The sequence below is a fragment of the Tyto alba genome, unplaced genomic scaffold (genome assembly GCF_018691265.1).
Source record: "Tyto alba isolate M040663 unplaced genomic scaffold, T.alba_DEE_v4.0 Super-Scaffold_3, whole genome shotgun sequence".
Lineage (NCBI taxonomy): Eukaryota > Metazoa > Chordata > Aves > Strigiformes > Tytonidae > Tyto > Tyto alba.
In genome coordinates, this window is record NW_024881304.1 from 9,621,164 (window position 1) to 9,640,765 (window position 19,602).

The 19,602-nt window shown below is 68.1% G+C and overlaps 4 protein-coding genes across 7 annotated transcripts in view; all 4 read left to right on the forward strand.

Annotated features, from left to right (window-relative positions):
* The first annotated feature begins 1,117 nt into the window (after positions 1-1,117).
* SLC6A8 (solute carrier family 6 member 8) lies at positions 1,118-7,037 on the forward strand. Its single transcript, XM_042799688.1, has 14 exons — positions 1,118-1,449; positions 1,768-1,986; positions 2,390-2,521; positions 3,097-3,370; positions 3,454-3,586; positions 3,844-3,978; positions 4,064-4,167; positions 4,244-4,368; positions 4,470-4,582; positions 4,663-4,800; positions 5,089-5,191; positions 5,285-5,385; positions 5,600-5,770; positions 6,518-7,037. Exons 1-14 carry the CDS (start codon positions 1,341-1,343, stop codon positions 6,647-6,649), a joined length of 1,989 nt encoding a protein of 662 aa, XP_042655622.1. The 5' UTR covers positions 1,118-1,340; the 3' UTR covers positions 6,650-7,037.
* Positions 7,038-7,096: 59 nt separating this feature from the next.
* On the forward strand, positions 7,097-9,749 carry LOC104369108 (epidermal differentiation-specific protein-like). The gene has a single exon (XM_033009324.2). It carries the CDS (start codon positions 8,519-8,521, stop codon positions 9,581-9,583), a length of 1,065 nt encoding a protein of 354 aa, XP_032865215.1. The 5' UTR covers positions 7,097-8,518; the 3' UTR covers positions 9,584-9,749.
* Positions 9,750-10,615: 866 nt separating this feature from the next.
* QARS1 (glutaminyl-tRNA synthetase 1) lies at positions 10,616-16,730 on the forward strand. 2 transcript variants are annotated; one of them, XM_042799820.1, is made up of 24 exons: positions 10,616-10,793; positions 11,054-11,201; positions 11,275-11,384; positions 11,487-11,562; positions 11,668-11,774; positions 11,987-12,040; positions 12,239-12,296; positions 12,419-12,490; positions 12,660-12,745; positions 12,984-13,070; positions 13,190-13,289; positions 13,413-13,491; positions 13,610-13,718; positions 13,801-13,931; positions 14,049-14,141; positions 14,312-14,449; positions 14,524-14,611; positions 14,692-14,835; positions 14,907-15,011; positions 15,390-15,482; positions 15,740-15,867; positions 16,079-16,145; positions 16,331-16,456; positions 16,535-16,730. In XM_042799820.1, exons 1-24 carry the CDS (start codon positions 10,647-10,649, stop codon positions 16,583-16,585), a joined length of 2,397 nt encoding a protein of 798 aa, XP_042655754.1. In that variant the 5' UTR covers positions 10,616-10,646; the 3' UTR covers positions 16,586-16,730. The 2 variants fall into 2 exon arrangements, with proteins under 2 accessions (XP_042655754.1, XP_042655755.1); XM_042799821.1 differs by having other exon boundaries at positions 11,710-11,774.
* Positions 16,731-17,743: 1,013 nt separating this feature from the next.
* The window catches only part of QRICH1 (glutamine rich 1), a 29,626-nt gene continuing 27,767 nt past the window's right edge, over positions 17,744-19,602 (forward strand). For 2 of the 3 annotated variants that reach the window (XM_042799841.1, XM_042799839.1), the window contains exons 1-2: positions 17,760-17,856; positions 18,973-19,033. The gene's annotated coding sequence lies outside the window, so the exon portion shown is untranslated. Of the gene's footprint in view, positions 17,857-18,972; positions 19,034-19,602 lie in introns of all 3 variants that reach the window. The other variant, XM_042799840.1, reaches the window with a different exon arrangement.

Here is a 19,602-nt window from a genome sequence, read left to right on the forward strand (position 1 = left end):
CCTGCCCCGGGCCTCTTCCTTGCAGACAGCCCTTCCCGGCCCCGCGCACCCTTCTCCGCAGCCGGTTAAGATCAACGCTGAGGCGAGGGAGCGCTCGGGTTAGTTCTGCTCAGCGCCGGAGCACGGGACAATGCCGAGGCGAGAGCTCCGGCTCCCTCGGCAAGGGCACGCCATGGCCATGCACCGACAGCCAGTGCACCCCTCGACTTACCCTCCTCCACGTCCTTCTCCGGGGCGGTCTCAGCCTGCTCGAGCTCAGGGCGAGACACTGGTGGGCAGAGAAGCAGAGCACGGGCAGGTCTGTCATTCTGTCCCCTCAGAGCACGGGCTGGCACGCTGACGCCCAACATCTCACACATCACTTCCTTCTCCCCTGATCCTCTGTCCCAGCTTTTCACCCTGCACCCAGCGCACCCTACAGCTCCCTGTCCCCTGCTGTCCCCTGGCACTCGGTGCGCCCTGCAGCTCGCTGTCGCCTGCCTGCAGGGTGTCCCCTGGTGTCCCTCATTGCTGTTTCTCAGCCCACCCCGCTGCCCGGTGCGCCCTACAGCAATGGGGGGACACCCAGCGTCCCCCAATGCGCCTCGGTGCCTGTCAGGTCTCCACAGGCTCCGCTTCTGCCTGCGCACTGTTGCCCAGTGTCTGCCGGCGCAGCCCTGACACCACGATGCCCGGTGCCCCCCCAGCACGCACCATCGTCCGGTGTCCCCCCCCCGGTGCCGGTGCTCCAGGACCGCGAGTCCCGGTGCCGGCTGGCGCGGCAGGACCGCAAGCCCCGGTGCTCTAGTGCCCGGTGCCCTGCGGTATGCACCATCCCCCGGTGCCGGCGCTCCAGGACCGCGAGTCCCGGTGCCGGTTGGCCCGTCAGGACCGCCAGCCCCGGTGCGCCCCGTCCCCGCGCTGTGTCTCATCGCCTCGTCGCCCTAGCGCCCGGGATCCCCAGGTAACGTCCCCGGGTACGCCCCGCCGCCCCCGCCTTCGCCCCGGTTGCCGGTGCCGGTGCGGCGGGACTGCAAGTCCCGTCAAGCCGCGGGCGGGCGGCGCGGCCAATGGGGCTCGGGGGGCGGCGCGGCCGGTCGCTGCCTCCGCCGCCGCCCGGTGCCGCGGCGCAGAGAGCCCCGGAGCGGCCGCGCGGCGCCGGCCCCGCAGCCCGGCTCTGAGCCGCCCGCCCGGCCCGGCCCGCCCCGCCGCGCCCCGCCGCCCTCAATGAGGTTCTTCCGACTCACCTTCAAGTGCTTCGTGGATTGCTTCTGAGCCCCCACCCCGCGCCCCCCCCCGCCCCCCTTCCCACGGCCACGGAGCCGCCCCCGACCCGCCCCCGCTCCCCGGCCCCCCGCGACATGCCCCCCGTCCCCGCCGATACGGCCGCCCCGCAGCCGCCCGCCGCCCCGCGACGCGACAGCGCCAACGCCGCCAACGCCGCCGCCGCCGCTGCCCCCGCGGGCTCCGGTAAGCGGGGAGCGCTGGGGAGGGATGAGGTCGGCGACGGGGAGGGCGGGGAGGGACGCGCGCACACACGCACACGGGACACGGGCACCCACGGCCACGCGCGACCGCGGCGCGCCCCCTCCCGCCGCCGCGGGGTGAGTCACCGCTCTGCATTGTGACGTCACGCGCCAGCCTGACATCTGACGTCACGCCCCCACGCGCGGAGAGGGGCGCGCGGGGGGGGCGCTCCCCCCCCCCCCCTTTTCTCACCCCCACGGGCGCGCGTGACAGTAGCGTGGGCCCCCCCCACACACACACACACACCTTCCGTCTTGTCAGAGGGCCGCGGGGAGGCGGAGGGCGCGGAGCCCCCCGCGGCAGGCGAGGAGCGGGCGGTGACGGCACCGCTGGTGGGACCCCCCGGCCCCCCGAAAGCGGCCGCCCCCGAGCGGGAGACGTGGACCCGGCAGATGGATTTCATCATGTCCTGCGTGGGTTTCGCCGTGGGGCTGGGCAACGTCTGGCGCTTCCCCTACCTGTGCTACAAGAACGGCGGAGGTGAGCCCTCTGCTTGCCCCGCGGCGTGGGGGGGGCACCCCACGGCACGTGGGAGCACCCCGCTTTCCACCCCGTAGTGTGTGTGTGTGTGTGTGTGTGTGTGTGTGTGTAGGGGTGTCAGCCCACCGTGCACCTCCCCGAGGCACGGGGCTGTCCGCGGGGGCTCACGGGCCACCCCACAGGTGTCCGACGTCACCCACCAGGGTGGGGGTCCGTGGGGAACCCCCCACCACCTGCCTGCCCTGACCTACATCGGCAGCGAGACGAGGGGAGGGCGCGGAGGCGCCTTTGCCATTCGCTGCGCCCGGGCGGGCGGTGCGGGAAGGGAAGGGGGGGCCCGGGGGGGCCCGGGGGGAGCGGCGGCAGCTGAGCCGGTCCCGTTCCCCCACCCCCCCGTCCCCAGGCGTCTTCCTCATCCCCTACCTGCTCATCGTCTTCGTGGGCGGCATCCCCGTCTTCTTCCTGGAGGTGGCCCTGGGGCAGTTCATGAAGCAGGGGGGCATCGCCGCCTGGAACATTGCCCCCCTCTTCAAGGGTAACGCCGAACCCTTCTCGTGGCCTCCTGCACCCTGCCCGTGGCCCCTGGCACCCTGCACCCTGCCCGGGCCCCCCCCCCCCCCCCCCCCCCCCCCCGGCGCCCTGCCTGGGGCACCGGCTGCCTGCAGCCTGTCAGGGCTGGCGGCACCCTGCCCACGCCCTGCCTGCTCCCGTGCACCTTGCCCACGACCCACCGCTACCCTGCACCCCGGCCAAAGGTGGCAGCTGCCTGCACTCGTGCCCCGGGGCACCCTGCACCACCCTGCCCGGTCCCCGGGCTGCCGGATCCCCCCCTCAGCGATGTCCCATCAGCTTCTCCGGTGCTGCCGGCTGTCCCCACCCCGTCCCCGCCAGTTCCCCTTGTCCCATCCCCGCCAGCTCCCCGCTGTCCCGCCTGGGGCAGCCAGCTCCCCCCCTGTCCCACCTGGCCCGCTGCATCCCCGCCAGCACCCCATGTCCGGCCCCCCTCCCCGCCAGCACCCCCCATCCCACCCCAAGCTGCCAGATCCCCCACCCCTCCGGGCTGCCGGGTTCCCGTGGGTGCCCGTGGCCTCTGATCTCCCCGTGCCGCAGGTCTGGGCCTGGCCTCCATGGTGATCGTCTTCTTCTGCAACTCCTACTACATCATGATCCTGGTGTGGGGGCTTTTCTACCTGGTGCACTCGCTGACGGACACCCTGCCCTGGGCCACCTGCGGCCACGCCTGGAACACCGAGCAGTGCGCCGAGCTCTTCCACCTCGAGCTCTGCCGCAACGGCAGCGCCAACGCCAGCGCCGGCACGGGGCCCTTCAACCTCAGCTGCGCCGACTTAGCCAGCAAGCGCTCGCCCGTCATCGAGTTTTGGGAGTGAGTGCGGGGACCAGGGTGCGGGGTCTTGCCTGGGGCGGGGGGCGGGTCATGCCGGTGCTCAGCACAGCTCCGCTTTGCAGGAACAAGGTGCTGCGGCTCTCGGGGGATCTCAGCGAGCCGGGGGAGATGAACTGGCAGATGATCCTCTGCTTGGTCACCACTTGGGTCGTCGTCTACTTCTGCATCTGGAAGGGTGTCAAGTCAACCGGGAAGGTGACGCTGGCGGGGTGGGGGATGCGTCAGGGCCACCAGCACGCAGGGATGGGACTGCGGCATGTGGCACTGCCAACTCCTGCCCTCCTGTGCTGCAGCCCACAGGGGGTGCAGGACCCCCTGTCCCACATCTCACTGGGAGGTGCCACCAGCCTCTGGGGACATCCCCGAGCCCTGGTCCCGCTGGGACACCGGTGGCACATGACAGAGAGCCCCAGCCCGAGGTGTGTCACCAGCACCCACCCACTCCTCTGCAGATTGTCTACTTCACGGCACTCTTCCCCTACGTGGTCCTCATCCTGCTGCTGGTCCATGGGGTGACGCTGCCCGGGGCGCTGGGTGGCATCGTCTATTACCTGAAACCCGACTGGTCCAAGCTGGCTGAGGCGCAGGTGAGAGGGCAGGAGGGGGGGCAGGGTTCTGGGCACCCCCCCCCGACACCCTGCCCACCCTCTGACACCCTCCCTCACGCTCCAGGTCTGGATCGACGCCGGCACCCAGATCTTCTTCTCCTACGCCATCGGGCTGGGTGCCCTGACCGCGCTGGGCAGCTACAACCGCTTCCACAACAACTGCTACAGGTAGGGCTGGGGGGCGTCCCCTCGGCGCGTCCCCCGGCGTCCCCCCTGGCACCCCCCTGACCCGCTCTGCCCGCAGGGATGCCTACATCCTTGCCGTGATCAACAGCTCCACCAGCTTCTTCGCTGGCTTCGTAGTCTTCTCCGTGCTGGGCTTCATGGCCTCCGAGCAAGGCGTGGACATCTCCAAGGTGGCCGAGTCCGGTGAGTGCTGGGTGGTGGGTGCCCACTAGTACCGTATCCCCTGTGCGTGTCGTCCCCCCCCCCCCCCCAGGTGTGGCACCACTGACCCTGCTCTCCCACAGGCCCTGGGCTGGCTTTCATCGCCTACCCCAAAGCCGTGACGCTGATGCCCTTGTCCCCGCTCTGGGCCACGCTCTTCTTCTTCATGCTCCTTGTGCTGGGGCTGGACAGCCAGGTACGGCAGCGGGCAGGGGGACAGGGACGGGGAGGGGAAGGGGTGGCCCGTCCCCGCTGAGCCCCGCTCTTCTGCCTCAGTTTGTTGGCGTGGAGGGTTTCATCACGGGCATCCTGGACCTGTTCCCTCAGCCGGGGGCTGGCTCGCTGCGCCGCGAGCTCACCGCTGCGCTCTGCTGCATCGTCTGCTGCCTCATCGACCTCTCCATGGTCACGCAGGTGGGGGGGACGCGGCAGGGACACCGGCCGGCCGGCTCCACGCCGGGCACCCGGGACGTCACCTCCCCCCGGGGACCCCAGCGTGGGGTGGGAGCTCCCTGGGGCCGCTACGCCCACAGCAGCGTGGGGGGGGGTGTCCCCGTGGCGCGGGGGGGTGCTGTGGGAGCACACAGGTGGCACGCGGGGTGTCCGCGCTGGGTGGGATGCCGGTGCTGTGCCCACACTGGTGTGGAGGCGCCCGTGCCGGCCACGGGGCAGCCCCGGTGATGTGCGGCGCCGTCCCGGCAGGGCGGCATGTACGTGTTCCAGCTCTTTGACAACTACTCGGCCAGCGGGATCACGCTGCTGTGGCAGGCTTTCTGGGAGTGCGTGGTCATTGCCTGGGTCTACGGTGAGGCCGGGGTGGGGGGGTGGGACACGGGGAGGGACACAAGGGGACGTGGGGGCCCCCGCGGGGCCCAGCTCACGCCCTCCTTCCCCGCAGGCGCCGATCGCTTCATGGACGACGTGGCCCGCATGATCGGCTACCGGCCCCTGCCCTTCATGAAGTGGTGCTGGGCCGTGGTGACGCCGCTGGTCTGCGTGGTGAGCGGGGGACACGCGTGGTTTTTTCTGCGGGTGCCCCCGGCCCCGTGCCGCGGGCTCCCCCAGGCGGCCGCTTGGGGCACGGCAGCCGCGGGGCGACACGCGTGGCGGGGCCACGGGCACGGCGGGGGCGCGGGGTGACACGCGTGGGGGGGTCAGAGGCCGCCAGCCACCTGCCCCACGGGACCTCACCCCCCGCTCTCTCTCCACCCAGGGCATCTTCGTGTTCCACGTGGTGAACTACAAGCCACTGACCTACAACAAGACGTACGTGTACCCGTGGTGGGGGGACGCCATTGGCTGGGTCCTGGCACTCTCCTCCATGCTCTGCATCCCCTGCACCGTCCTCTACAAGCTCCTGCGCTGCAAAGGCTCCCTGCGCGAGGTGAGGGCAGCGCAGCGGGGGCCCCCCTGCCTCTGCCCCCCAGCCCACCTCGGCCACCCTTCTCCCTGTCCCCCCGTCAGTCTCATCCCCAGCCAAATCCTGTTCTTGTCCCCATCACTGTCTCATCCCCAGCCAAATCCCGTTCTCGTCCCCATCGCCGTCTCATCCCCAGCCAAATCCCACCCCTGTCCCCATCTCTCTTTCACTCCCAACCTCACCTGGATCCCATCCTTGCTCACACCACCGTCTCAGTCCCATCCTCATACTAATCCTGACCCTGTCTCCATCCCTATCGCTCTCGCAGCCAAATCCTGTCCCTGTTCCCATCACTGTCTCAATCCATCCCCATCTCATCACTGTCTCCATGCAATTCCTGTCCCTCTCTTGACTCTCAATCCCATTTCAGTCCCCTCCCCATTTTAATCTCACCCCCGTCCCTATCCAAGTCCCAACCCTGTCCCCATTGCTGTCTCACTCCCAACCTCACCCAAATCCCATCCTTGCTGATGTCACTGTCTCAATCCAGTCACCGTCTCAGCCCCATCCCTGTCCTCATGCTCTCCCTCTCTCAATCCCATTTCAATCCCTTCCCCGTCCCAGTCTCGCCTCCATCCCCACCCAAATCCCACCGCTGTCCCCGCCTCAGTCCCATGCCCGCGCACCGGGGGCGGGGATGACACGCACCATGCTGGGCCCACGCAGTCCCCAGCGCTGTTGTCCCCGGACGCTGACACGGTGTCCCCACAGCGCTGGCAGCTCCTGACCACTCCAATCTGGGGCCACCATCACCTGGAGTACCTGACGCCCGAGGCAGAAGCCAAGCTGCTGGCCCCGGAGCCCCCCAAGGAGAAGGCGACGCTCTTCGAGACTGTGATCTGAGCGTGGGGAGGGTCGCGCTGCTCCCGCCCGCCATAGCAATAATGCCAGCACCGCCTCCCACCCACGCTGCCCCGTGCCCCCCGCGCCGCCCCGGCCCGCCGGCCTCGCCACAGGGGGGGTGCACTACAGGGAGGTGGGGGGTTGCTGGGGGGGCCGTGGGGCCGGGGCGGCTGCAGGGAGCGGGAGGGGTCCCCGGCGCGGGGGAGCGTGGCAGCCCGGGGGGGCAGGGGGGGAGGCTGCGGGCCGGGGGAATGAGCGGGACAGCCCCTCCCCGGCCCCTGCCCGCGGCCCCTGCAGCCCCCCCTGCTCACTAACCGCTTCCTGTAGCGTTTGTCTGGTGTAACCCCGACCGCCCCGACATCTGGCAATAAACTGGGAGACCCTGGCATCCCCGGCACCGCAGGCAGGGGAAGGGGGGCAGTGGCATGGGCAGCTGGGGGGATGAGATGTGGGGTGGCACCTGTCTGTGGGGGACAGGGCTCAGGGATGCGGGGACACCTGGATTCCTCTCTTGGGGTGATTTGGCAGGGACAGGCTGCCAGAGCAGGGGGGGGGTCTCCATCCTCCTCCGCCACAGGATGTGGTTGCCCACAGGCCCTACCAAACCCTGGTTGCTTGCAGGACTGGGACACCCCCACGCAGCCAGGGCTGGCCCCACTTCCCAGATCTGCACTGGCCCCAAGGGACACATTTCAGCCCAGAGGCTTTGGGGGTCCTGGCTGTCCTCAGCCCAAAGTGAGGGCTGCAGGGGTTGGGTCAGGATCCAGCCATACCCTTGCTGGGAGCTGCTTGTGTCAACTTTGGGGCTCTCTGCTCCCCGCCCTGTGCCACAGGGACAGCCCTGGGCTGGGGAGCGCTGTGGGGACGAGGAGATGAGGCAGCCCCAAGGCCTGGGCACATAGCCAGGAGAAGCCAGAGGCTTGGCCTGCTCCAGACCCCTCAAGCTGCCTGAGCCCATTTCCCATGGGGTGACATCCAGGGGGATGCCCTGTGTCCCACACCAGCAGCTCCCTGGGGTGGCCAGCTCCAGTCCCTGCCATGAGGACCCTCATGGTGCCTTGAGGTGGTTTCCCACCATCCCTGTGCCCGGGCTGGGCGTCAGCATCCCGCCGCGCCCAGGGCTGGCACTTGTCATACCCCAGCAGCGCCGTGGCCATTCCGGGTGGTCTGTGGCCATTCTGCCCGTGGAGGGACATGGGAGGACAAGTGCCACCACTTGCCCCGGCCATCCTCGGGGAGCAGTGCCATGCTGGGGGGGCTGTGTCCTGCGCCTGGGGTCACCGGAGTGCTGGAGGGGCTTGCCTCGGGGCACTGGCTCACCCCAGCACCATACCCTCTCACCCCGCCGGGGCGAGCCCGTAGTTCCTGCCCCACCGGCAACACACGCCGTAATTAGCACGGGCAGGGCGGAAGCATCAATGATAATTGGCGGTGACTCGTTAGCGCTGGAGTGCCCGTGTGCCCGGGGCGCGGCAGGACTTTCCGGCAGGGCTGGTCTGCGGGCCCGGCTGGCATCCCGGTACACCGGCTGCCGTGCGGGGCCTGGCCAGCTCCCCACTGCCGGAGCGGGGCCGGGGCTGGGCGCGGGGGCGAGCACCGTCATCACCTTCGCTTCGTGTCGGAGCACGCCCCGGCCCCCCCACCCCCTTGTAAAAGGCACAGCCGCGGTCTGGCGCCGGGGTGCTGCCGGCACAGACGGTGAGAGCTCAGGGACCAGTTGGGCAAAGGAGAGGTAGAGGGCAGGGGATAAAAGGGGGTGCCAGGAGGATCTCTTGCCTGGCCAGGCTTTCCCCGCGGGTTTCCTGTAGCACCCACGCGAGGGGACTTGACGAGCGTTGTGCCCTCGCAGGGGTGGGTGCCCGCAGCGCCATGAACCGGATCACAGTGTACGAACGTGCCAACTTTGAGGGGCTGAGCCGGGAGTTCACCTGCGACGTGCCCGACCTGCACGAGCTGGATTTTGGGGACTGCATCGCCTCCCTGAAGGTGGTGGGGCAACCCTGGATCGCCTACACGGACCCCAAGTACGAGGGGCAGCCGCATGCCTTTGAGGAGGGCGAGTACCCCTCAGTGGGGCGGCCCAACAGCTTCTCGGCGCTGCGTCTCGTGCACCATGACCTGGGGGACCCCCAGATCACCCTCTACGAGCGCCCTAACTTCCAAGGCGCCTGCAAGGTGGTGACAGAGGAGACCAACTTGGCGTACGGGTACTTCAACGACCGGGTGGCCTCCCACGTGGTGCAGCGAGGTGTTTGGCTGCTCTACCAGCACCCCGACCGGGGCGGTTGGCACTGCCTGGCGTGGCCCGGGGAGCGTCTCGCCGACTACAAACCCGAGCTGAACTTCCACGCTCGGTTGTCCCACCTGCGCCCACTGCGGCCCGGGCAGCCCCTGGTCTCGGCGCGTCTCCTCTGGGAGCAGAAGCGGGTGGAGGCGGAGCGGGAGGTGCTGGTGGATGAGATCGAGGGGGTGAATGAAACAGAGTCAGAGCAGGCACTGGCAGCCAGCAGCAGCCGAGAGTACGGCACCACGCTCTGGCAGAGCTTCCACTTCAGCAACGCCACCAGCCTCAAAGCCGGGCTCTCCTTCACACTGACCGTGGAAGCCTCCAACGTCTTCACGGTGCAGAAAGGACGCAGTGAATCCAGCACTCGCCGGGAACGTGTGGAGGTGCAGCTGCCGGTGAAGATCCCCCCACGCACGGCACTCAGCATCCAGGTCTTGCGGAAGGAGGTGACGCTCTCCGTCCCGGTCCTGCTCACCATCACTCAGAACGAAGCCGTCCGTACAGAGATGGGCGAGTACCGCAGCGTCTCGGGTACCAACATCAGCGCCCGCTATAGCTTGAAGCCTCTGCCGGCTGCAGGCAGGGAGCAGGCAGCCACTGCGGGGACTGAGCCGGTGCCCAGCACTGGGAAAGAGCTGGAGCTGTAGCTCTGTCCCAGTACCAGGCACCAGCTCGGTTCCCTTAGTGGTGTGGGACCCCCTGACCCTGGAGGAGCCAGGACCAGACTTGCCCAGCCACGTTGGGTGGCTCTGGCTGGCAGGACATGATTGTGCCTCCTCCCGCTGGGTGTTGCCAATAAACCCCCTTCCCCAAGCCCTCGGGTGTGCTGCTGCTGGGGCCGGGGTGGGAGTGGGCTGGGGGAGCTGGGGAGACACAGAGCTGGGGGGGGGAACACCAGGCTGGGGGAGCTGGGGGACACTGGGGCAAGCTGGGTGAGCTGGTGACACCAGGGTGGGAGAGCCAGAACACAATGTGGGGAGTGGGGGAGGCACTGGGCTGGAAAGGACATCAGGCTGGGAGAGTTGGGGGGGCACTGGGAAAAGCTGGGTGAGCTGGGGGCACCAGGCTGGGAGAGCCAGAACACAAGGTGGGGGTCGGGGGAGGCACTGGGCTGGGGGGGTTGGGGAACGCTGGGCAGAGGGATATACTGGGCTGGGGCAGCTGGGGGGACATGGTGGGTAGGGAAGCGGGGGGACACCGGGCTGGGGACTGGGGGGACAGCGGGGACACCGGTCGGGGGGGAGCCGGGGGGGGAGGACAGCGGGCCGGCCTGTCCCCCCGCACACACCGGGGGGGGTGTGTGTGTCCCCATCGGCCCGACACAGGGGGGCGGGTGGCGCGGCTGCGGGAGCCGGCAGGGTGGAGAGTGCCCGTGCAGCCCGCTACGGCAGCCGGGCGCGGACAAAGGGCCGTGGGGCGGTGGGCGACCGGTGGGGCGTGGGGTGGCACAGACCCCACCTCCCCGCCACGCCCCCCCACGTGCCTCCCGCGGCCTTCGGTCCCTTTAAATGATGCAACCGGCCGCCGGCTTGGCCCCGCCCCCTACTCGCCTATTCGCGGAGCCGACGTCGGGCTCCCCCCATCCCATTGGCCGAGGCGGGCCTCCCTCGCTGCCGATTGGCTCGGCCTGCGCCGGCGACACGCCCTTCCCGCTTCGATTGGCTTGGGCGTGGCCCCGCCCCTCCCCGGGCGTGCGGTGGCGGCAGCAGCATGGCGGCGGAGGCGGTGGCGATGGCGGCGGAGGAGGCGGAGGAGGCCCTGGAGCTTTTCACCGGCATCGGTCTCAGCGAGGCCAAGGCGCGCGAGACGCTGCGCAACGGGGCGCTCAGCGCGCTGCTCCGCCGCGCCGTGCTTCAGGTGCGCCCGGCGCCGGCCCCCACCCCGCTCCCGGGTCCCCGGTGTGGCGGAGACCCCGCCCCCTCGTCCCCGGTGCGGCGGAGACACCGCCCCCTCCCCGGGACACCCCCCCCCCCCTCGGGACACCCCCCCCTTCGATCCCGCCTCCTCTGAGCGGCCCTTCGGCACTCCCACCCCTGCTCCGCCCCGGTGCCGCCGGTTCGCCGGGGCTCAGCCCCGGGCCGGTCCTGACGGTTCCCCCGGGGGCGGGGGGGCGGCAGGCTCGGAGCGCGCTGGGCCCGACCCTGGACAAAGCCACCGGGACGCTGCTGTACAACGCGGCCGCCCGCCTCAAGGACCCGAAGCACCTCGGCTTCCTCGTCGGCTACATCGCCCGCAGGGAGATCTGCACCGACCTGCAGCTCAACGGTACCGTGCGGCCCCGGGACCCCCGACCCCGGTACCGAGGGGCCCTGCTCCTCACCCCCCACTCTGTCCCCAGCTGCCTTGGAGTACGTGAGGAGCCACCCCCTGGAGCCCCTGGACGTGGCGGACTTTGAGTGGGCCTGCGGCGTGGGGGTGCGTGTCACCCCCGAGCAGATCGAGGAGGCGGTGAGTGAGGGGGGGGAGGACACACACACGGGACAGGACGGGCTGACAGCCCCACGCGTCATGCTCCCCCGTTCACCCCCGTGTCCCTGTCCTCCTCCCCAGGTGGAGGCGGTGATCGGCCAGCACCGAGCCGAGCTGCTGGCGGAGCGCTACCGCTTCAACATGGGGCTGCTGATGGGTGAGTGTGAGCTGCCCGGGTGTGGGGGGGGGACATCCTGCCCTGGGGCAAGGGGCTGATTCCAGCTTGCTGGGGGTCCTGCATCCATCTGAAGCCCCCACCCAGGGCTGGGCCGTGCCCCTCACCCACAGGATGCCCTGTCCGCAGGGGAGGCACGGAGCCGGCTGCGGTGGGCGGATGGGAAGACGGTCAAAAACGAGGTGGACCTGCAGGTGGGTGCGAGGGCTCCGGGTTGGGCGCTGCTTGGGGCGGTGTCCCCTGTCACGGCCGTGCCCTGTGCTGTCCCAGGAGGGCCCGGGGCTGGGGACAGCCTGCCCTGGGTAGGTGCAGGTGGGGGGTGAGGAGTGACAGCTGGACAGGGACACTGTCCGGCCTTGGGACACCGGGAGCCTTTTCTACTCCTGTCTGTGTCTCTCTTGTCCAGGTTTTGCATTTGCTGGGGCCAAAGACAGAAGCTGACCTGGAAAAGAAACCAAAGGTGAGGAGGAGAGGGAGGCTGGCAGCTGAGATGGTGTTTCCCTGCTGAGTGTCCAGGCTGGATCCCAAATTGCTGCTCTGGGATCCAGCTGCCATCACGGACACGGGGCTGAGGGAGCGCTGGGGGCAGCGGTCTGGGCCAGGAGGGGAAGGCCCGTGCTGGGGCTGGGCACTCAGGGTGCTGTGCTGGTCCCTGCAGGCTGCAAAGGCCCGGCCAGCCCCAGCAGAGAAGCAGAAGGCTGCTGTGGTGGAGAACGGTAAGAGACTGTCCTGCTGCGGGCAGCGTCCCCAGCCCTTTGGTTCCTCTCTGGGATCTGGCTCCGAGCTGGGCCCCGGGAGCTGCGGGCAGGGCCCTGCTCAGCCCTGTCTCTCCTTGCAGGCGAGGTGGGCACGGAGACACGGTCGCTGCTGGAGCAGCTGCGGGGAGAAGCCCTCAAATTCCACAAGCCGGGTGAGTGTGAAGAGCCACTGCCATCTGCAGGGCCGCTCCACCGGCTCTGTGCCCAGCCCCGGCTCCCTGTGCTGCAGGGGACCGGCCCAGCTCTGTGCCCTTCCCCACCGGCTGCTGGGCTTGGCTCGGTTTGGGCAGTGCCACAGCCCTCAGCACCCTCTGCCCGCAGGAGAGAACTACAAGGCGGAGGGCTACGTGGTGACTCCCAACACCATGGCTCTGCTGAAGCATCACCTGACAGTCACGGGTGGGCAGGTGAGGCCACGTCCCCCCAGCCCAGTGGTTCTCTGCAAGGGTGGTACTGCTGTGCTGGGCGGCAGCCAGGCAGGTGGGGTGCCTGGGGGAGACACACAGCTCACCGGGGGCAGAAGCAGCACCCATGCAACATGGGGGGCTCTGTGGGATCATCAGGGGCTCACGTCAGTGCCCCTGCTGTCAGGGAGTGTGCGAGCCTCCTGCCAAAGGACAGAGGTGTCTCCTTTCCCCCCTGCAGGTGCGGACACGGTTTCCTCCTGAGCCCAACGGGATCCTGCACATCGGCCATGCCAAGGCCATCAACTTCAACTTTGGCTACGCCAAGGTGGGAAGCACCAAGCCTGCTGGCAGACCCCCCGGCCCCTCACTCCTCCTGCTGCTTGGCCGCTGGCCTTGCCCTGCGGTCCCTCAGGGAGCGGCTGCTCACTGTCCCCCCACCCCCAGGCCAACGGTGGCTTGTGCTTCCTGCGCTATGATGACACAAACCCCGAGAAAGAGGAGGAGAAGTACTTCACGGCCATCCGGGAGATGGTGGAGTGGCTGGGTACGGCTCAGGCTGGGGAGGGCAGGATCAGGCCGGCTGCTGCTGGGGACACCCCTGCATGCAGGTCCTGCTGCCGGGTGCTGGGGGTGCCTCCAACCTGCTTTGTTTCCCCTGTCCCCACAGGCTACCAGCCCTATGCAGTGACCCACGCATCAGATTACTTTGACCAGCTCTATACCTGGGCCCTGGAGCTCATCCGCAGGTGAGCGTGCTGGGGTGGTACGGATGTGCGAGGGCAGCGTGGTTGTCCCATGCCAGGGCTCCTGGGGAGCCCCGGGAGTGGGTCACTCATGTCTGGTGACAGTGCTTTCCCCCCGTAGGGGCCAGGCATATGTCTGCCATCAGAAGGTTGAGGAGATCAAGGGCCACAACCCACCTCCCTCACCGTGGCGGGACCGGCCCGTGGAGGAGTCACTCCTGCTCTTTGAGGTACCCCTGGCTGGGGTCAGGCGCTGCATGCCCCGGGGGTCCAGGTCTGTGGCTCCGCCGACAGCTTCCCCCTGCTCCACAGGACATGCGAAAGGGCAAGTTCGGGGAGGGGGAGGCCACACTGCGGATGAAACTGGTGATGGAGGATGGGAAGATGGACCCCGTCGCCTACCGTGTCAAGTTCACTCCTCACCACCGTACCGGCGACAAGTGGTAGGGAGGGCCTGTGGCACCCTGGCACGCGTGGCGGGGGTGGGCTGGCGTTTCCTGGCAGTGGGGAGGTGTCAGGCAGGGAGCTCTGCCCCAGGGCTGACTGCGTCTGCCTTGTAGGTGCATCTACCCCACGTATGACTACACACACTGCCTCTGCGACTCCATCGAGCACATCACGCACTCCCTCTGCACCAAGGAGTTCCAGGCCAGGTGAGCGCCGTGCACGGCACGGCCCAGGGCTGAGCCAGACATGGCAGGGCAGTTCTGGGGAGGGGGGGGGGAGCAGCTGACTGTGTCCTGGCAGCTGCCAAAGTGCTGGGGGACAGCGTGTCCATGGGGCTGTGGGTGGGCATGAAGCTGAGCCGGGCTGTGCCTTGCAGGCGCTCCTCCTACTTCTGGCTCTGCAATGCCCTGGATGTCTACTGCCCTGTGCAGTGGGAGTACGGGCGCCTGAACCTGCTCTACACTGTCGTCTCCAAGAGGAAGATCATCCGGCTGGTGGAGACGGGTGCCGTGAGGTAGGAGCGGGGCCAGCAGCCAAGGGTGGGTCTTTCCCAGGGCACGCCTGGCTGTCTCACCCGTGTTTTTTCAGGGACTGGGATGACCCGCGGCTCTTCACGCTGACGGCCCTGCGCCGGCGAGGCTTTCCACCTGAGGCCATCAACAACTTCTGTTCCCAGGTAGGTGTTGAGGACAGGACAGGGATGGGATGGGTGGATGCATCCCCTGACCAGTGTGGTGACAGCAGGCTGTCCCACAGGTCGGTGTGACTGTGGCCCAGGCGACAATGGAACCTCATCTTCTGGAGGCATGTGCGCGGGAGGTGCTGAATGAGCAAGCCCCCCGTGCCATGGCTGTCCTGGAGCCCCTCAAGGTCACCATCACCAACTTCCCTGCCCCAAAGGTGAGACTGCTGCAGGCTGGGGTGGGAGTGGGGTTCCCCAAGGTCAGCATTCACCCCCTCCTTTTACCCAGGCACTTGAGGTCCTTGTGCCCAACTTTCCAGCCGATGAGAGCCGGGGTTTTCACAAAGTGCCCTTCCAGCCTACTGTCTACATCGAGGAGACAGATTTCAGAGAGGTGAGCCAGGCCCACTGGGTCATACTGCCCTTGCTCCCGAGAGCTGTGGCTCTGGCAGCACTGGGAGCGGCGCTGGTGCTGCATGGGGCACAGTCAGGTGTCAGGCACCCAACCGTGACTCCCAAACATGCCAGCATCTCTGATGGGCAGCAGGGAAATGTCGGCTGCCCTTAGTCTGGCCGGAATGTATCCAACCAACGGTGCCCATAGCTGACCTGCATGCTGGGGCATGTCCTGCAGCGTTCAAACAGCCCTGGGCACGCCAATCCCTGGGACAGCAGGAGTGGGTGGGGGGCATGCAGCTGTGGGGACAGGGATGTGCTGGGGAGGGGGAACTTCTGCTTGTGCTGGGACCCCCAGCCATGAACAATCTTGCAGGAGGTGGACAAGAGTTACAAGCGCCTGGCCCCTGGGCAGCCGGTGGGGCTGCGCCATGCTGGCTACGTCATCGCCGTCCAGAACGTCATCAAGGTGGGTGGCTCTGGGCAGTGGTGACGTGAGGTTGGGCAGTGAGGTGTCAGGACATGGCCATGCCCCACCGGGGAAGGGCAGTGGTGGTCACAGCGTGGGTGCAGGCTGCCTGTGTGGCAGCTCCCTGACAGCCCTGTTGCCTTGAGCAGCGGGGAGCGGGGTTGCCCTGAGCTGGGGCAGACTGGTGCTTCGGCCTTAGGGCTGCCCTGCGGGATGGGACTGTTCCCTGACTGCTTGTTTTGCCTCCTCTTGCCCAGGACGCCAGCGGACGCGTGATCGAGCTGGAGGTGACCTGCACCAAGTCAGAAGTGGCGGAGAAGCCCAAAGCCTTCATCCACTGGGTCTCGGAGCCACTGGTGTGCGAAGTGCGGCTCTATGAGCGGCTGTGAGTACCCAGCTAGTCCCAGAGGCGCGGGTGCAAGCTCAGCGGTGCTGGGGCGGCAGCAGGGCTGTGCACCAGCAAGCTCTGCCAGGGTCTGCCTGGCTCCCTGGTGGGAAAGATGCTGCCTTCCTGCAAGCTGCTTGCCGCATAGTTGCCATAGGGCACCACGTCCCCTTGCCTGGTGGCTTTAGGATGAGACTCTGTCTCTTGGCAGGTTTTTGCACAAAAACCCCGAGGACCCGTCAGAGGTGCCTGGTGGCTTTCTGAGCGACCTCAATCCTGTGAGTAGTGGCAGGAGCTGGAGTCACGGGCCTGGGGGGAGCTGAGGACCTCCTGCACCCACACCCAAGGCACTTCCACGTGAGCCCTACTCCTCCCTGGGCAGGGCCCTGCCGTGTCCCTGGAGGGAGCGGGGCTGGGGAGGGGGCAGAGGGGCCGGAGGTGCTGAGCTGCCTCCCCCTGCCAGGACTCCCTGCGCGTGATCCGCAACGCCCTGGTCGACAGCTCGGTCCTTTCGGCCCGGCCCTTTGACAAGTTCCAGTTTGAGCGGCTGGGCTATTTCTCCGTGGATCCTGACAGTGAGGAGGGGAAGGTGAGCCCTGGGGAGGTGGCCGTGGGGCTCCCCCCTGCCCACCGCGGGGCTCTGAGCTGACCCTCTGCCTCTCCCCAGATGGTGTTCAACCGGACAGTGACGCTGAAGGAGGACCCCGGCAAGGCCTGAGGGACCCACCGCTGCTGCCCTGCCATAGGGCTGCTTCCCTGGGGGGTCCCTGCGCGCCCCCAGCGCCACCATGCCTTGGCGCAGCCCCCCAGGGCGCCCCACAGCATCGCCTCAATAAACGGAGCATCCCAGCCCTGTCCCCGCACTGTCACTGCCTCCTGTCCCCCATTTTGCCTTGGGGTGCTGGGGGGGGGGTGGTGGTGTCTCCCCTGTTCCCTGGGGGGTTCAGGGGCTGCTCCTGCCCCACAGGCGGGGCTGGTGCCCCCGTGGGACCTGCAGCTCCCTCCACCCGCGACCGTGAGGCTGGGCTGGAGGGAGGGTCCTCAGGGTCTGCCCAGGCAGGGTGCGGGCAGGCGGGAGAGTGTGCACGCTGTGTACAAACACCGCCCGAGCGCCGTCCCCCCTTAAGGTGGTCTCGAGTGGGGTGGCCCCCGCCCGGTCTCGGGCTGGGGCGGTCTGGGCGGTGTCCCCGCGGGACCGGCGTAACCCCCATGCCCCGAGCTGGGGGAGCGGGGCCCCGGCCCTGCCGTGATGGGAGTGGGGAGGCTCTGCCCAGTCCCACGGGCCACCTTAAGCGGCAGCGGGGGCGCGGAGGCCGCGCCGAGCACATGGGCACGTTAAAGCAGCCCCGGCTCGGCCCGACGATGCGGGGACCCTTCGCCCCGCGGTCCCGCGCGGGGGCAGGGCGCAGTCCCCGCCGGTACCGGTCGCGGAGGTCCCAGCGCTCTCCCCGGGGAACCCCTGCATTGGAGTGTCGCCCACCCGTGGGACGGCGCGGGGCCTTACCCCGACTGCTGCGTGGGGGGGTGTGTGTGTGTGGGGAGGGTGGGGGGGGTCGCGGCCAGGCCAACCCCGCTTGGCGCGGAGCAGCGGCGCGGCTTCGTGGGACCCTTCAGCCGGCGGCGCCCCACGGCCACGCGTGTCGGTGGCGTCCCGAGTCCCACAGCCGCGACGGGGGCTGTCCCTACCCCAGTCGCGGCCACTGGCCCCCATCCCCGCCCCGTGTCCCGGGCCCGCGCGCGCTTCCCCGCGTAGGGCGCCCCCCCGCGGCCGCCCCTCTTCCCCGCCGGGGTGCGTCCCCTTTAAGGGGCGGGGCGAGGCCGGCCGCCGCGCTCTCGCGGGACTTGAGGGCCGTCCTCTCGCGAGGCCTGGGCCGCGCGCTGATTGGCTGCGGGGGGTTGAATGTAAGATGGCGCCCAGGGAGCTGTGAGGGGAAAAGACTCGGGGCCGAGGCGGCGGCGGCGCGAGGCGACGGCGGCAGCAGGGCCGGGGTGAGGCGGGGCCGGGCCGGGGTGAGGCGGCGCGCAGCGAGGCCGCCGGGCCGGGGCTGGGGATGGAGGGGGGGTGGGGGGTGCGCGGCGGCGGGGCCGGGCGGGGCCTTCCGTCGGGCGCGGGGGGGGGAGGCGGCGGCGGTTCCGGGGGCGGTGCGCGGGCCCGGCGGGGAGGGGGGAGGGGAGGAGGCGGCGGCCCCGCCTGCCGGGTGCGCGCACACCCCAACACCCCCCCATACTCCCCCCCCACCCCCCACCCCCGTGCATCTCCCCCCGCCTGCGGGGACGCGCACCGCACCCTCCCCGTCCACCGGGCGCGTCCCCGCCCGCCCCCCCCCCCCCCCGCACCGGGCGGGGCGGACCCTTCCCCGGAAGGCGCAGGCTCGGCGCGGCCCTCGGCGGCCGCCGTCCCCGGCGAAGCCCCCAACATGGCTTCTGCGGCGGCGGGGGGGGGGGGGGGTGGGGGGGCGCGGCGTCTCCTCCGGGCCCGGCCGCCCCGCCGGGGAACAAAGGCCGGCGGCGGGGAGCGGGCCGGGCGGCGCTGGGCTCCCCGCGGGCGGGGGCCGGCCGGGCCGCAGGACGAAGCCCCCGCGGGATCCGCGTCCCCCGCTCGAGCAGGGGAGAGGCCGAGCCGCGGCCGATGATCTCAGGGGCTAAATATGGAGCTTCGCCTCGTCTGGGCCGGGTGGCAGGGCGGTGTGTGTCGTTCCCGTTTATCCTGGGCCTCGGCCGGGAGCACCTGTGGGGGCACACACACACACACACACCTCTGGATAAGGTCACTGCTGCTGCCTTGTTCTAAGTTCTGTCTTCCAGTAACTCCGGTGTCACCGGCTGCGCTGAGCTGTCACCGCACGGCGCCAGTGCTCTGTGCCCTGTAACAGTTGTGCTTGCACGCCTGTTCCTAGTGACACTGATCAGGCCGAGGGACACAATGGTTAGGAATTGGGCATCTCACAATTCTTCTGTAGGAGCTGCTAACTGTGTAGATGATCATACCTTTCTTTCCTGATTTTTTTTTTTTTTCTTAATGGAATACATATTAAAAATAAAATGGCTTTAATAAAGAAAGAGGAACTGGGGATGGAAAGGGCTTCTTTGTTCTGTCTTCTCCAGAACGTTACAAGTCTAAGAGCTCAGGACAAGAGCAGCAGAAATACATGCAACATGGTGACTGGTGAGTCCAGATTGTCCACATGCTGCAAGTTGTGTGTGTGTTTTCAGTAACCTCAGTCTAAGTTTTTTGAACTAACCGTATGTGCTCATGATCTTCAAAGAGTTTCTTGAACTTATTTCCTGGAAAAAATGCGGTTATGCTGAATGGGGAGGAATTACCTCCCTTTATCAGAGAAAGGTTATCGCTTGGATGCTTTTTTAAAACTTTGAAATGTGGTATTAAAAACATGCTTGCTGAGATCTTGTGAAGGTGGGTGTTTGGTGTTTCTAGTGTGTGTCTATGGGATACACAGATGTGTAAATTAGTATTTTTTAATAACTAGCAGTAAAACTGGCAACTGCAGCAGCAAGCTGTGTATGTTGTCCTAGAGAAGGATGTTGAATGCATACTTGAGCCTTAAAGAGGTTTTCTCTCAAATGCACGTGGGTTTAGTTTTAATAAATAAAATCTCTGGGAGTACAGAGATACTTTCCTGAGTATTTATCTAGACCCTGTACCTCTGCTGCCGCTAGGGTTTTGTGAAGTACAGTTTTGTGTGGTTCAGTGCTTTTAGGTAAATAACCCGAAGC